The following is a 13,987-nucleotide window of genomic DNA, read 5'->3' on the forward strand; positions in this document are numbered from 1 at the left end:
TGTTTTAACTTTCTCTCCCTTGCACGAGTAGGAGGCGTTTCCTCTTCACACTGTTTGTTTCCCAAGTACTGAACATAAGCCGTCATGGAGCACTTCTGCCTTTTCTGCATCATTTATTGCCGATTTCATGGTCACGTCTGGCAGCGTTGTTAGCCCAGCATGTGCCAAACCCTACAACTTTTTGTTGTGTTTTTCCATCATGCAGGCACAGCAGCCTCAGTCTCTAGGCAGTGGGACGGGGGCCCCAAATATGCTGAGGCTGGCAGGACAGAGACTTTCTGTCCAGGTTTTTGAGGAGGTGCTGGCCTGGGGCCCAGATTTTTGCCACGTTAGGAACAGCCAGTCTGGATGTCTGTCCAGACAGTGCTTTCGGAGGGCCCCGGCCTGACAGTTGGTGGATCCAGCTTTTTCCCAGACTCTGTTGTTCATTCGTACTTTTGTCCCCCTGTGCTGTCCTTTTCTCCCTGCTGGCAGAATACTTGATGTTCTCTCCCCAGTCCCTGCTCCAGAGCCCTTGTGCCTGGCTTCTTGCCCCATCTTCCTTCTCCCCCTCCACCTCTGGTCTTACCTGGTGCATGGTGAATTGCTGCTAGAAGCAGATTTCCTGGGGTGGCTGAACTGGATGGGGAGAGGGTTAAGAGGGTCCAAGCTGTGAGCACTGGTTCAGATCAATGGAAGTTAGTTCTGGGTTGGGCTGGTGGGAAGAGGGAGCTTCAGGGCATGTAAGCTGTGCTGGTTTTGGCTGGGGTAGAGTTAATTGTCCTCATAGTAGTTAGTATGGGGCTGTATTTTGGATTTGTGCTGAAAACAGTGTTGATAATACAGGGATATTCTGGTTATTGCTGAGCAGTGCTTGCACAGACCCAAGGGCTTTTCTGCTTCTCATCCCACCCCACCAGCAAGGAGCGTGGGGGGGTACAAGAAGTTGGGAGGGGATGCAGCCAGGACAGCTGACCCCAACTAACCCAAGGGATATTCCAGACCATAGGACATCATGCTCAGCATATAAAGGGGGGGGGAAGAAGGAAGGGGGGGGACGTTGGGAGTGATGGCGTTTGTCTTCCCAAGTCACCATTACAGGTGATGGAGCCCTGCTGTCCTGGAGATGGCTGAACACCTACCTGCCGATGGGAAGTCGTGAATTAATTCCTTGTTTTGCTTTGCTTGTGTACATGTCTTCTGCTTTACCTATTAAACTGTCTTTACCTCAACCCACGGGTCTTCTCACTTTTACTCTTCTGATTCTCTCCCCCATCCCACTGCGGGGGAGTCAGTGAGTGGCTATGTGGGGCTTAGTTGCTGGCTGGGGTTAAGCCATGGCAGAGCACAATTGTTTTCAGGCCCCAGGAGTGTTCTGTGCCTTAAGACGACAGGATGGGTCTCCTGTAAAGTCCTGATGGGGAAAGGGGGTGAACCAATTCCTCAACTGCCCAGGACTTGCTTTACCTCCTGAAATGTGTTCCTAGCTCCATTTGTTTGACATGTCTAAGAAAGAATTGCAAGCAGGCAAGAGAATATGCATCCCTCGTGAGACCTGTATCTTGGAGTGCTGTTCCATTGATTGGCCCTTGCCTGTCCCAAATTGTCCTTGCCTTGACCATCCCTCTGGCTGTGCTTTTGCTGATGGAAGAAGGTCTGGGAGCACTGTGGTAACAGAGCAAGCAATGTCAGTTGGTGGTGAGGTTGGCCTCTGCCTTGTGTTGACACTGTCCTTCAGCAAAAGTATTGTTGCCCAGAGAGAGTGATTTGGGGCAGCAGAATATGTGATAGGTCCCTCAGAAGATCTGGGCATCAGTACTGGCATGTGGAGATGCTCATCTCTGAGAAGGGGGGTGCTGTCTGTGGAGACATGCTGGGGGTGTTGAGGAAGGGGGTGCAGCCCTTTTCCTACCAGTCCCAGGGAAAATGCTTTTGGGAAGGCTGACCTAGAAGATGTTTTCTTGCATCCTGATCTTCGTGTCTCTTCAAAGACCAGTCTCCTACAAGGGGCAGTGCTGGAGCTGAGTGGTAGGTGCCTGGGCCAAACAAGGTCTGAGACTCTTGACACTTCTCTTTTAGGGCATTCTCCTCAAACGCAGTGGCAAGTCTCTCAACAAGGAGTGGAAGAAGAAGTACGTGACGCTGTGTGACAACGGAGTCCTCACCTACCACCCCAGCCTGCATGTAAGTACTGTGCTGGGTTGGGTAGAGGAGTGGGGTGGGACAGAGCAGTGTCCTCCTTCATGCTGTGGCTCCTGCTGCAGGTCCTCTTGCAGATGCCACAGTCATAGAGAGTTGCTTGGGAAGTGTTTGGCAGCAAATGAAAGCCCCAGGCTCCTCCTGCAGCAGGGCCCTGTACAGGGCAGGCCTATTCAGCAGAGCTGTTTTTCACCAGGGTCTGGAGGAAACCTCTTCCCTCTCACGAAGGCTGTCTCTGCAGTGCCAGGCTGGGTGGGAAAAGCTGATAGGAACATGCTCCACACAGAATTATGCTAAGTAAATGCATCTTTCTTTTTGCTGTTTCCCTTGCTCAGTCCCTTAAAGCAGGGGTTGCTGCCTCCCTGCATCTGGGGTGAGAAGCAAGCGGAGAACTCCTTGCAGCCACAGCTGATGGTGCCATTTGGGTGTGGAATAATTTTCCTGGCTGCTAGGTATTGGGTAATGGAGATGAGGTGCCTGTGCAGAGCCTGCCGAGCTGAGCTGTCACTCGATGCATCTCTGATCCCCTTCACTGCTTGTCTCAGGCGCACAGCTGCCTCCCCATCCATCTCTGTCGCCTCCCCACTGTGGGGCTAATGACTTCTTCCCCATTCCCTCTTGAGCACAGTTTGCTGCTGAGACAGTGAGCCACGGACAGACACACCTGTGACGCTGAGGCCACAGCACCCTCTGCAGCGAGGACGTGCTGCAGCGGGACAGCCGGACAGCGGCTGGGGGGCACAGGGTGGAGCTTGGGCGCAGGGTGGTTTAGGGGGTGCTGCAGCAGAAGAGCAAGGTGTTGCAGCTCCTGCACTTCCTGAATGCTCCTGGACCCTCGTTTGTCCCTGATCTCCTCGCCCCAAGCCTCAGAGTCTTTCTCCTCATTTCTAACCCTGCGTCTCTAACTCTAACTTGAGCTTGCAATGCTCAGTCATCCAGCTCCTGAACCATCGAGCCTTTTAACACTCCTATCCTTACACTGGAAAGCCAATCATTGCGTTTCCTTTCCTTAATTTGTGGGAGCTTTGAGAACAGTTATTTTTTTTCTTTTAGTCTTTGATCCCTGTACCACACTGTGGTTCTGCAGTTCCCTAACTTTGTAACCCCATTTTTTGGTCCTTATAGAACCAAACTGGGAGGGAATGGCTGCTGCTGCTGCCTGCTCTGCGTGTGTGCTCACACGCGTGTGTGGGTTTATCACATTTCCGTCGGAGACATCATAGGCCATTATTACAATCAGCTGTAGAGGCAGAGTAATTTCTGGGATGTTGTTTAACCGCTCTCAGATGATGCTGCTACACACTAGGTTTCTCTTCTTTTTACACCATTTCTTCCTCAGGGGGTGATCTAGATTGATGTCACTTGCTTTCCTTACTGCACTTCTTCGGCGTTTCATTTCATTACTACGTTGCCCCAAGCAAAAATCTGCTTTGCTTCCACCTGGTGCTACTGGTGATCCACAGCCCGTTGCTAAGAAAGGTACAAGATGGGCCTCTCCTCCCCTAGGTTTCACTGAAAGCTTTGAACCTTGCACCCAAGATAGGTGTTGTATTGCCCTAAATGTTTACCTAGAGCAAGGACTAATTACGTGTGGGCCACAGAACGCAGAGCTGCTTGCTGCCCAGCTCTGGCTTCTGCAAGGATGTGGGGGGGTCTGCATGCTCCCTCCATGGTACTGCCTCCCTGAAAATTGGGAAAAAGAGCCATGACACTACCATTGTGTTACATTTTCTACTGCAATGCTGACAAAGGCTTTGCTGAGCAGTGTGCTGTTCTGATTAGCAAAGGCCCCTCTGCCTTGCCTTGCCTTCCCTCTGGATATCTGGTTTATGACCTGCTTGGAGGGGACAGATGCAGGAAGGAAGCCTGGAGGAAGAGATGGTCCAGAAGAGGATGTCCCATTATGTCCTCTCCTCCCCATCTTCTAGAGTGAATCGGTAGGTGCTGCGGTGCGTTTGTCACCAGGTTTGTCTCCCATGGTTTGAAGCAAATTCCCACGTCCTTTCACAGGATGACACAAGCAGAGCATGTTAGGGTTGAACAGTCTGGGTCACTAATGAAACCTGTGTTCCTGAGAAAGGGCACGTGCTTCTTTGTCACTTCCATTTGTGGCAGCAGCTCTCAGGCCAGCAGGCACGTGGTGAGGTAAGCTGCTGGCAAGAACAAGTATGCAGATCCTCAGTCAAGGAGGCACTTGGTGTCCTGAAGTTCCTTCCTTGATACGTGAAGTCCCAGATACTCCCCTGCCTTGCTCAGGGTGAGCCTGTACTGCCACATGTCAGGGATGGCAGAATTCAGGGTGCAGCAGAGGGGTCCCTGAGGGCATGGCTGAGCACTGCGGGAAGAGGGTCTTTCCCAGCCCATGTCTGGATGTTCAAGCCCCAGGGCATTTTTGTGCTGCTCTTGTGTTCCCAGTGGCTTTTCCCTGCCATGATTCAGGGCAATTTGTGCCTAGACTTCTCTTCTCTTGCATCTCTGTTATGTTCTCTCCCTGTCCCTCTTGGGATGGGTGTAGGTACCTCAGGGATCAGCAGCCCTGCCTTTCTTCTTTTTCCTCTGGTAGACATATCTTCCCCAGATCTGCCTGTGACCCACTGGATGATTACTGCATGTCTCTGGCTGGGTCATACTTCTGATTTTGTCAACCAAAAGCTTCCCAGCAGGGCTATTCAGCTGCTTTTGGGTGTTTATCACTTGACCTGTTTCTGGGTCTGTATCTTGGCACCTCCAGCCCCACTTTGAAGTTTCCTCACTGGGAGTCAGGCTTAAACTGTGGGTTTGTAGTTACAGGTTGACAGAGAGTGCTCTGGTGAGCTGGGTCCAGCCCTGAAATCGAGTGTTCTGTGACTCCTTGATGGAAGCGTATCTGCCTTGACTACCAGCCTGGACCTATGCTTGGGTCCTAGGGAGCTGTATGTTACTGCTCTCAGGTGCCACCTCTGCCTCCTCTCTGGAACAGTCAGTGGTTTCAGAGACTTTGCACGCAGGATGCCTGGAGTTGAAGGAGTGGGCAGCAGCTCTTGCTGAAGGCAGGAGTGCCTGGGGGCCTGATCCCTGGATTCAGCACAGCTTTCCTTGTTGCATCTGTATTTTTCTTACCTTTCTGTGAGTGTGTTCAGTGACAGGAAAAGAACAAGTTCTATGAAGAGACCGGTGAGGTTTCCTATCACTTTCCCCAAAGCCTTGGAGAGTAAATGCTTCTGCTCGTGAGGAAGGCGTATGTGGTTCAGCCCAGCTTCGCTGGCCGGGCTGTGCTGTGCTGCGCAGAGCTAGAGAGAAAGCATCTCCCATTTTGCAGCCAGTGGAGCCATTCACACAATCACCTTCTGTTAATTCTATCTGCAACATCAATTAAATTGTTTGTAGAAACTAATTGAATGTGGCTTAATCACACATCTTAATAGCTTTCCACGCTTTGAACTCGTTGTTAATTCCAGTAATAAAATGAAATGAGAGAACTGGCTGGGTAATTAGCGAGGAGGCTTGGGAAGAAATTGCTGTTTTATAGCATGTAATAAAAGCAGTGCGCTGGTGACCGCTCTCTCCGGCAGGCAGCCGGCTACCGCAGCAATTGTGCTGAGTTAGGGAAAATCCTCCAGCCCCTCTGAGATTCCCTGCCCAGGGGTGCCACCAGGCTCCCACCCAACCAGGAACAGCTTGGAGTAATATTTGGTTGGGCTAGTTATCTAGGAATTGCCTGGGGCACCAAAGGGTGTGTGCGTGTCATTTGAGGTCAAGTCACCCAGAAGTTGGAACCACAGAAGGGTGTGCTGCCACGCCGCCCCATCTCTTGGGCTTGCTGTGAGGACTGGATGCCTGCAGAGGGGTCTGTGGAAAGGCAAGAGTTCAAACCAACATGTTGAGGTGCTGCTGAGAGGTTGCAACCCTCAGGTAGTCACCTGAGGCCACAGAGCATTGCCCATACAGCCCCCAGTCATCTGCTTCTTGGAGCCAAGGATTGGGAGAATAGTTGCTCTTAAACTGATGTTCATGTCTTTATCTTCTTGGATTTGGAAGCAGACAGGGACCAGCTCTGAGTTAATCTTTTTGGTGACCTCCTTGTGAACTGGAGCAAGCCCAAGCCTCCCTGCAGCAGCCGCAGTCTCGCCCTGGACGGTTGCTGCCACTCCTCTCCCAATTGCAGTGCACATCCCCAGCACAGAGAGCCGAGCCGGGGAGGATGCACCCATGTCGCAATTCCTACCAGAGCCTCTAGCTCAGCTTTCGGTCCCTGCACCCTTGAGGTCTGCCCAAGAGCAGGGCAGGGCAGTTCCCCTCTGTGCATCTCTCTGGAGATCACATTGGTCAGGTCTTCCCCTTCTGGGGGCATGAGCCCAAGGAAGAGCCAGCCGCATTGGAGAGGGTTAGGGGAGAGCTGCAGTGCCCAGTGAAGCAGGGAAGTGGTGGAAGACACAGAAAAGGACACAGCTCTTGGGAGGGTCTGGAGGTCTGCAGCCTTATTTTGGCTGAAAAATGAGATGCTATTAGGAGACAGGGCAGAATGACACTAAGAGTCTGCACATGGAATTTTTGGTTGTATATAGTCTACCAGAAGAAATGGTGGAAGCACCAAGTTTCGAATAATTTAAAGCTATGCAGGTGAATGTACAAGGGAGCTACCCTGAGTTGTGTTGTCTGGGGCTTGAATTATCCTAGCTGTGACCCAAGAGGGAATTTCCAGGTATCCCATTACTTACACTATACTATATTATATTATTAGCTGTTATAGCTGAGTGCTGTGATTAAAAAGACAACGGATGACAGGGAAGAAGAACTGCCTGCCACCTACGTGCTCTTTTGCTCCATCTAATCTCTGATCCCCAGCCAGGCTTCCACAAATGGGCTTGTCATGGCATCTGACTGCCCATGGCAACATCCCGACGTTATTCATATCAGAGCTGACTAGTTCTGGGCACTGAAAGTGAGACCTGGCACTTCTCCGGAGCCAGTTCTAAGGCACCAGCTAGTCATGGGAAGAAGGCAGGTTGGAGTCAAGGCTTTGCATCCATTTTGTCAGAAAATGGCTGGATGTGGACACTGGGGAAGTTGTAGGGTCTTTCACCTCTAGCCCACCTGACTTGAGACTTAAGTATAGTGCAAAAGAAACCAGCATGTGATGAGCTTCCTGGTCACCTCCAGGTTGCTGGCTGACTGTTAACCAGTTACCGCATGGATGAATGGATCCAGGGTTTAGTTTTGATTATGGGGATGAGAGGGGAGCTGAGAGTGGTGGGCCAGGGTAGGGCTGATCTTGAACCATTCTGCCTCTGCTGTAGGATTACATGCAGAATGTCCACGGGAAGGAGATCGATCTGCTGAGAACTACAGTGAAGGTACCGGGCAAGCGGCTACCCAGGGCAACAACGGCAGCAGCACCCAGCGCTAGCCCCAAAGCCAATGGGCTCGCGAAGGAGAGGAGCAGCACGCAGCTGACGGGAGGCACAGGTAAGAGTTGGTGTGGGTGCCACAGAGCTGACAGCCATCCTTCCCTCCAGTGCATCAGCAGTGCCTTGCTTTGCTGAGCTGGAAACAAAAGCTGTTCTGGAGTTTCTTGTTTTCACCACTCTTCAGGAGTGTCTTCGGTGGGTGTTGGCATTTCTGTGCGGGTCTCAGGTAATCTCCTGTGGGGATTTTATGCTGGTTAGTGTCCAGGACAGAAGAAAGAGTAGAAGGGCTTGAACTAGTGGCATGAGCTCCCCGAGAGGAAACAGTCAAGTCTGATAGCAGAGTTGCTGTGCGTGGGGGAAGCTGTTGCTCCCTAAACCAAAGGAAATTTCAACAAGGGATGTCTCTTGATCCCTGGCAAGTTCTCTTCTGTTTCTTTGCTTTTTTGTGGCCCCCTTTTTCCTCCTCACTTTCCCTTGGAGAAATAGTAATGTGAGGGGTTTGTTTTGTAATTATTATTCTTCTGTGTCCACATTCAAGAGGTGCAGCTGCCACAGAGAGTGGTGAGAGGAGATGTGGTTGGGAGGCTCTCTGGTTTCTCACAGAGTGCGTGCCACGCTGCTTACTGCTTCTCCTGCCGCAGGAGGTATCTTGCCCTGCCCAGGGGAGCTGTTGAACTTAGAGCTTTCCTGCCCAAGTTTCCCAGGGCATTGACATGCCTTTACTTTGTCCTCAGGGTTGGTATCCTTGGCCAGGATGGACAGTTTCCACACGCATTCTTCCCAGCCAACTGTTGGCAGCAGTCTAGTATAGCAGGGTATGGGTACCTCTCCACTCTCTGGGATAACAAGGGAGTGCTGATAATGCTGGTGATAACAAATCCTTCATAATCTGGTACTGCACGCTGTGCCACCAAGAGTGAACTTGGGTGTCCACATCTTCGTTTCTGTTCAGTCCTGCTCTGCACCCCAGTTGCATCCTGCAGTCAGGGTGTTGTCGGCACTGTGCTTCACAGCTTTCTGGAACTGAGGACTCATGAGATGGGGTGCAGCTGGAGTGAATGCCAAGAGCTGGCTGGGGTCCTCAGCATCACACACAGCATAAGGAATGCAGAATGCTAACATCGCTGTGTTCATGTGGTGCCAAGTGTGAAATAATAAGCCCTTCTGAACCCAAACTGCTGTTTCTGTAGAGTCAGAATTAGTCTGCAGACCAGATAAACTGCCAGTGAATGATTGCAATTACTGTCTTTTTTGACCAAGGATGTGCAACTCTGCCTGTTTTCTGCCATGGCTCTCCACTGTACACTGTCATTTCTTCACCACCACTGTACACCCTTAGCATGCCCAAGTGTGGTAACAATTCCTGCCTCCGTACACAGGCACTTCTCAGGCGTGCATTTCTAGGGTGCTTCGTTTGAGCTCCTACTTAGAGAAAGTTATCAGAGCTGTAGGAAGAATTGAAAGACAAACCACAGAAAAGTTTATGCTGATGTCAAACCAAATGCTCACGTAACCCTGTATCCTGTGTTCAACAGTCATCTCAGTCCTGTTGGGCTCACAAGAGCAGATTGAGATGTGACTTGATTACTGATTACTGCTGCTTGGAAAACCAGTGCCTAGAAGTGAGCGCTGTGCAAGGCCTTTCAGTCTGGTTGACAAAGCTTGAGGAGACGCAGTGTGTAGAGGCTGAAGTTAGAGCAATTTAACCTTGAGAGGAGATGTAGTTTCCTAGCAGGGAGGGTAATTAAATGTTGGAATAGTTTATCTGGAGAGCTGGTGGACTTAGCACTGCTTGAAACCTTTAAAATGAGATTAGTTATCTTTCTACAAGATATGCTTTAATCCAGCTCATGTGTGTGTCACTGCATGTATGTGTGCAGGGGATCAAACTGGATGGATACAATGGTCTTTTCTCATGTAGAAATCTATGAGTTTGAGATCCCCTGTTCACTGTCTTCTCCCTGGGCCCCTGAGCAGAACAGCGCTACTGTGCTACCCAGAGCACATGCATCAGCACGGGGCTCAGCATTAAGACAGTAACCTTAATCAGATTTCGCGTATCTTGGCTTTGGGTGGTTGTCTGCTTTGGTCAGAAAGGTTTTTTCTCCTAGTACACAAATGGTAAGATGTGTTCTGAGGAATTTTTTCAACTCACTCTGATGCCTCCAAGACTGATTGCAGTTGATGATGCAGTCGCCACGGTAAGTGCGCTGACATGACAAAAATCCTCTGAGGTGACTTGCTTATATCCCTGTGTAATGCAGAGTCCTGAATTTGGGGTCAGTAAAGAAACTGCCCTGCTTCAAATTAGCAGGGACTTCGCAGTTTTGCTGCCTTTGGAGCTAGGGATGGGACTGGGGTCCACTGGGCATCTCTCATCTAATACATGCTTTGGGCAGCTGGAGAGGGAGCACCTCAAAATTTGCAGTTCTCTGCCAGTGCACAAGTTCATCTTCAGAGGACATGAGCTTTGGAGACCTGAATGATTTGCTGTCTTACACCATGAGTGTCTGGGTAAAACCAAATGGCCTGTGTTTAGAGTTCAAAGCAGGTGGTCCATGGTTTCTTTGTGACCTGAGCTCCACCAAGGTAAGTGAGTGTGCTAATTAATGTCCAGTACATGCACAGTCCTTACCCAGGGGCAAGAAAAGTAGTAGATAAAGGGGAGGAGGAGAAGAAAAAGATAAAATATCTCACGCTTCCCTGTATGCGGATAAAATACACATATGCAGCACTCTGGTGATGATTCAAAATAACCTCCAAAGTAGGTACAGACAGTACAACTTGGAGCTAAATAAAGTAAGAATGGGGAAGCTTATATTTGTGAAACCCACAGGACTCTGAGCTCAAAGCATGATTGTACCCCTGTATTTAAACCATTAAAGAAGGCAACTTTACTGTAGTCAGAGTTGGTTTTATTTTAGCTTGCATGTGTTCCCATTGTAAACCCTGTTTTCAGAGGCACAGAACGTTGTCAGAATTTGCAGCTGCCTTATGTCCACTTAAGGCTTACTTTTTGTGGAACGTATATGCAAATGTGATGTTGTACATGCCCAGGGAGTTTGTGCAGTCTCCCTCCTCAGAGATAATCAAAAAACGTCCAGACACAGTCCAGGGCAGCTGGCTCTAGGTGGCCCTGCTTGAGCAGGGGGGTTGGACAGGACGACGTCCAGAGGTCCTTCCAACTTCAGCCATGCTGGGATTCTGTATTCATTTTGTCAATATTAAAAATTTCTCTCCAAGAGCTGTAAATCTTCAGAGATTTGATGCAAAGATTGCCTAGAAGCAGAAGTTTTGTCCTCAGTTAGAAACTTTTTGCTTCCTAATCCCTTGGAAAATATATTGGGATTTGATCAAAGTTTTGGAAGTTGGTTACTGAAAGCTCTGGAGCACCTAATCTCCTCCTGGGCTGTCAAGAGCTCCTGGCAGAATGGTCTCTGCTTTTCTGTGATATTTTTTCTTCACTTTCCAACTGTAATGTCCTCCTAACTTTCATCCTTGTATGAAATTTTACTGGTAAAGAGACTATCCAGAGACAGAAGAGTAGCTGAGGTCAAGCACAGGTTCTGTTAACAGGTTTAGAGCTAACTAAATGCAAATAACCAGCATTAGTTCATTTACGGCTGAGCCCTAAATCAAGCCCTTCAACATCAGGAAATCCTAAAGCTCAGGCAACTGGCCCGTGTCACCTCTGCCAGCTTGCACTCCTTGCCTGCTGTGCTAGTTGCAGTCAGTGCTGTGCGCAGAGTTAGGCCTGACCAAGCAGACCAGCCTGGGAAGCAAAGTCCCACGCCTGGACCTTTGTGGGCTCGAGCGGCATGTTCTTCATCCATGTCTCGACACAGGGTTTGCTGTTTGTGCATCGTGCTCACTGTCTCCCCGGTTATGTCCTGGAAGACCAAGCAGATGCCTGGGAAGTGCCAGCCAAAGGGAGCTTGTCCAAGAACATTTTGGATATGCCTTCCAGAAGCAGCGCTCATATACCCAGACATTTCCAGGGCACTTTCTTGCCACCTTCTTGTCCCCTAGGTTTTCTTTGGAGACTGGTTGCAGACTACCATTGAACCACTTGATCCTCTGACATGATGGTTCAGTCATGCTGAGCCATTGGGTGTTCCTGGCATGGTTCTGGCTTATGGCAAGGACTCTCATGGACAACACCCAAGGAAGCAGTGCAGGCTGGCACACAGATTTGGGCACAGGTTTTGGGGAGAGAGAGTTACCGTGTGTAGGCAAAAGCTTAGTTGTGCCACGGGGTCTCAGGCTGGAGGGATGGTGGTGTTAGCCTGCACATCTCCAGAGGGACCTCTCTCGGGGCTGGGCGGGTGGCCAGGCTGAGCTTTCCATGGTGGAACAGCACCTCAGCTGCTTTGTGCATACCCATGGCTGGCACAGGTCGGGGTCCGGTGTGCACCAGGCAAGCCAGGAGAGGGGTTCACCCCAGTGCACACTGCTGTCTTGCTCAGTACCCCACACTGGCACAGGTTTTTAAGCAAGGGCCCTGATGGCTCTTGTGTTCTACTATAAAAAGAATCCCTTTAGTGGCACAGGTGTGGTCAGGGACAGCAATGAAATCATTTGTCTGTTTGAGCCATCCCTCCTTTGCCTAGGGCGGGAGGGTGTTGCATGTATGTGCTCCAGCTTCCAAAGTCATGATCACAAGACTTCTTTGGGCCAACCATCCTATGTCAGGAAAATGAGTGGCCTTATCCTGGGAAACAGGCAGGGAGGAAAGGGATGTAACACTGGATTCCTGGAAAGCTGCAAGCGGGGGAGGGGGGGGGACTCGCCTTTGTGAGCATGCCTGAACAAAACATCTCGTCACTTAGATGAGAATATATTGTGACTGATGTGCGTGAAGGCTAAGAATATGTTAAAGGTATAAGCGATACATGGATATAGATATAAAGAGAGTAAACGCTTCTTACAATTTGTAAAGTGTTACTCAATATAAAAACAGGCCAAGAAATGCTTTGAGTATCAAAGGCACCAATGCCTCACTAAGCCATCGGTACTGCGTTGGCATGAAATGGGAGCACAGGCAGGCCTTGGCAGAAGGAGAGATACACCATGGACAGATTAAGGTTACACAGGGAAGCACGCCACGGCAGAGATAAGGCTGGTTGTCAGCTTCCATGTCGGCTTCGGCATTTGGATCAGTTAGCTCTCTGATGGAGGGGGTGGTCACATGGATGCTTAACTCCAGCTTTTGGAGCTAGATAAAGGTGCAGACATGAAGTGGTCTTGCTGATGGATGCTAAGACAGCATTACATGTTTTTACTCTTCATAACAGTTTCTTCCTGAACTTGGAGTGAAAAGTCAGATGTTTTAGCATCACTTAGTGAATCTTTATTTTACATTTAAGTCTTCCTTCTTGTTGAGGCAAGGTGAACTAGGTTGGAAAATTCAGGGTGCACTGCACAGTGGTAACTGGTCAAAATAGAGCGGGAAGCACTGGCACTTCTGGCCAGCTGCACCCTGAGACGTGAGGAGGGAACCCCACAGCAGACGGCCAGTTCCTGGCACAGTCTAAAGGCCCTGTGCAAAATGGGCACTACCTGGTGTCCGTCTGGGGAGAAATCCTCTCGAGCGGGCACCGGTCAGCACCTTCCAAATGCACCTGAAGCCAACAGACACCCACGCTTGCGGGTGCTGGTGGGCTTCGGTAGTACGAGCCCTGCCATGGCTCCATCCCACACAGCTCTGCCCGTGCTCCCGGCACAGCCGACTTCCTCTGTCCCTCCCCTGTGTCTGTGCCACAGCCGGGGCTGTTCCTGCGGCGGCCCCGGCACAGCCATGGTGGGGGCAGCCGTGAGCTCTCCCACTGCCAGCGGCACCCCCCTCTACTCCCCACCGGCAGAGTGAGGGCTCCCGCCTGCCCTCGCGGCAGGATGGTGCGGGACGTGGCGGTGCTGCCAAGCCTGCGGCATCTCCCGGGAAGGATCGACACCATCAGCCATCACCAGGGCTCGGGTGGTGGTTCGCGGGCCCCCCGCCTCGGGTACGTGTCCAAACCGCTTGCGCCTCTCCGGTGACAGCTGGAGCTTTTAGGTGACAGTTTTGGTGTCGGCGCAGCCCTGGTGCCCCAGCTGGCTGTCGGGCACCCGCGCCAGCACTGCGGAGGCTGGAGGGGACCGCGGGGCGCACCGGGCCACGGGCACTTGGGAGGGTGCCATTGTGCGAGGGACATGGGGCGCAGACCCGGCCTCCCGCGGGCCGTGGAGGACTCGCCCACGTCCCTGTCCTACCGGCCCCATCTCCCTTCCTTCCCCCCGGCCGGGTGGGCTGTCCTGCCCCCGTGGCGCTTTGCCCTGCCTGGCCGGTGCTGGGCATCCATGGAACGCACCACCCCCTTAGGCTCCGTTACAGTGCGCATGCATGCGGCTCACGCTAGAATTGTCCCGACGGACTCCATCTTGGC

The 13,987-nt window shown here is 51.1% G+C and overlaps 1 protein-coding gene across 1 annotated transcript in view; it reads left to right on the forward strand.

Annotated features, from left to right (window-relative positions):
- AGAP3 (ArfGAP with GTPase domain, ankyrin repeat and PH domain 3) overlaps positions 1 to 13,987 on the forward strand; it is a 148,465-nt gene that overhangs the window by 93,460 nt on the left and 41,018 nt on the right. The window contains exons 10-11 of the mRNA XM_010563653.1: positions 2,059 to 2,163; positions 7,455 to 7,623. Coding sequence (XP_010561955.1) covers positions 2,059 to 2,163; positions 7,455 to 7,623 — 274 coding nt within the window. The remainder of the gene's footprint in view (positions 1 to 2,058; positions 2,164 to 7,454; positions 7,624 to 13,987) is intronic.

The sequence above is a fragment of the Haliaeetus leucocephalus genome, unplaced genomic scaffold, assembly GCF_000737465.1.
Source record: "Haliaeetus leucocephalus isolate CR32 unplaced genomic scaffold, Haliaeetus_leucocephalus-4.0 Scaffold0, whole genome shotgun sequence".
In the NCBI taxonomy this organism is placed as follows: Eukaryota; Metazoa; Chordata; class Aves; order Accipitriformes; family Accipitridae; genus Haliaeetus; species Haliaeetus leucocephalus.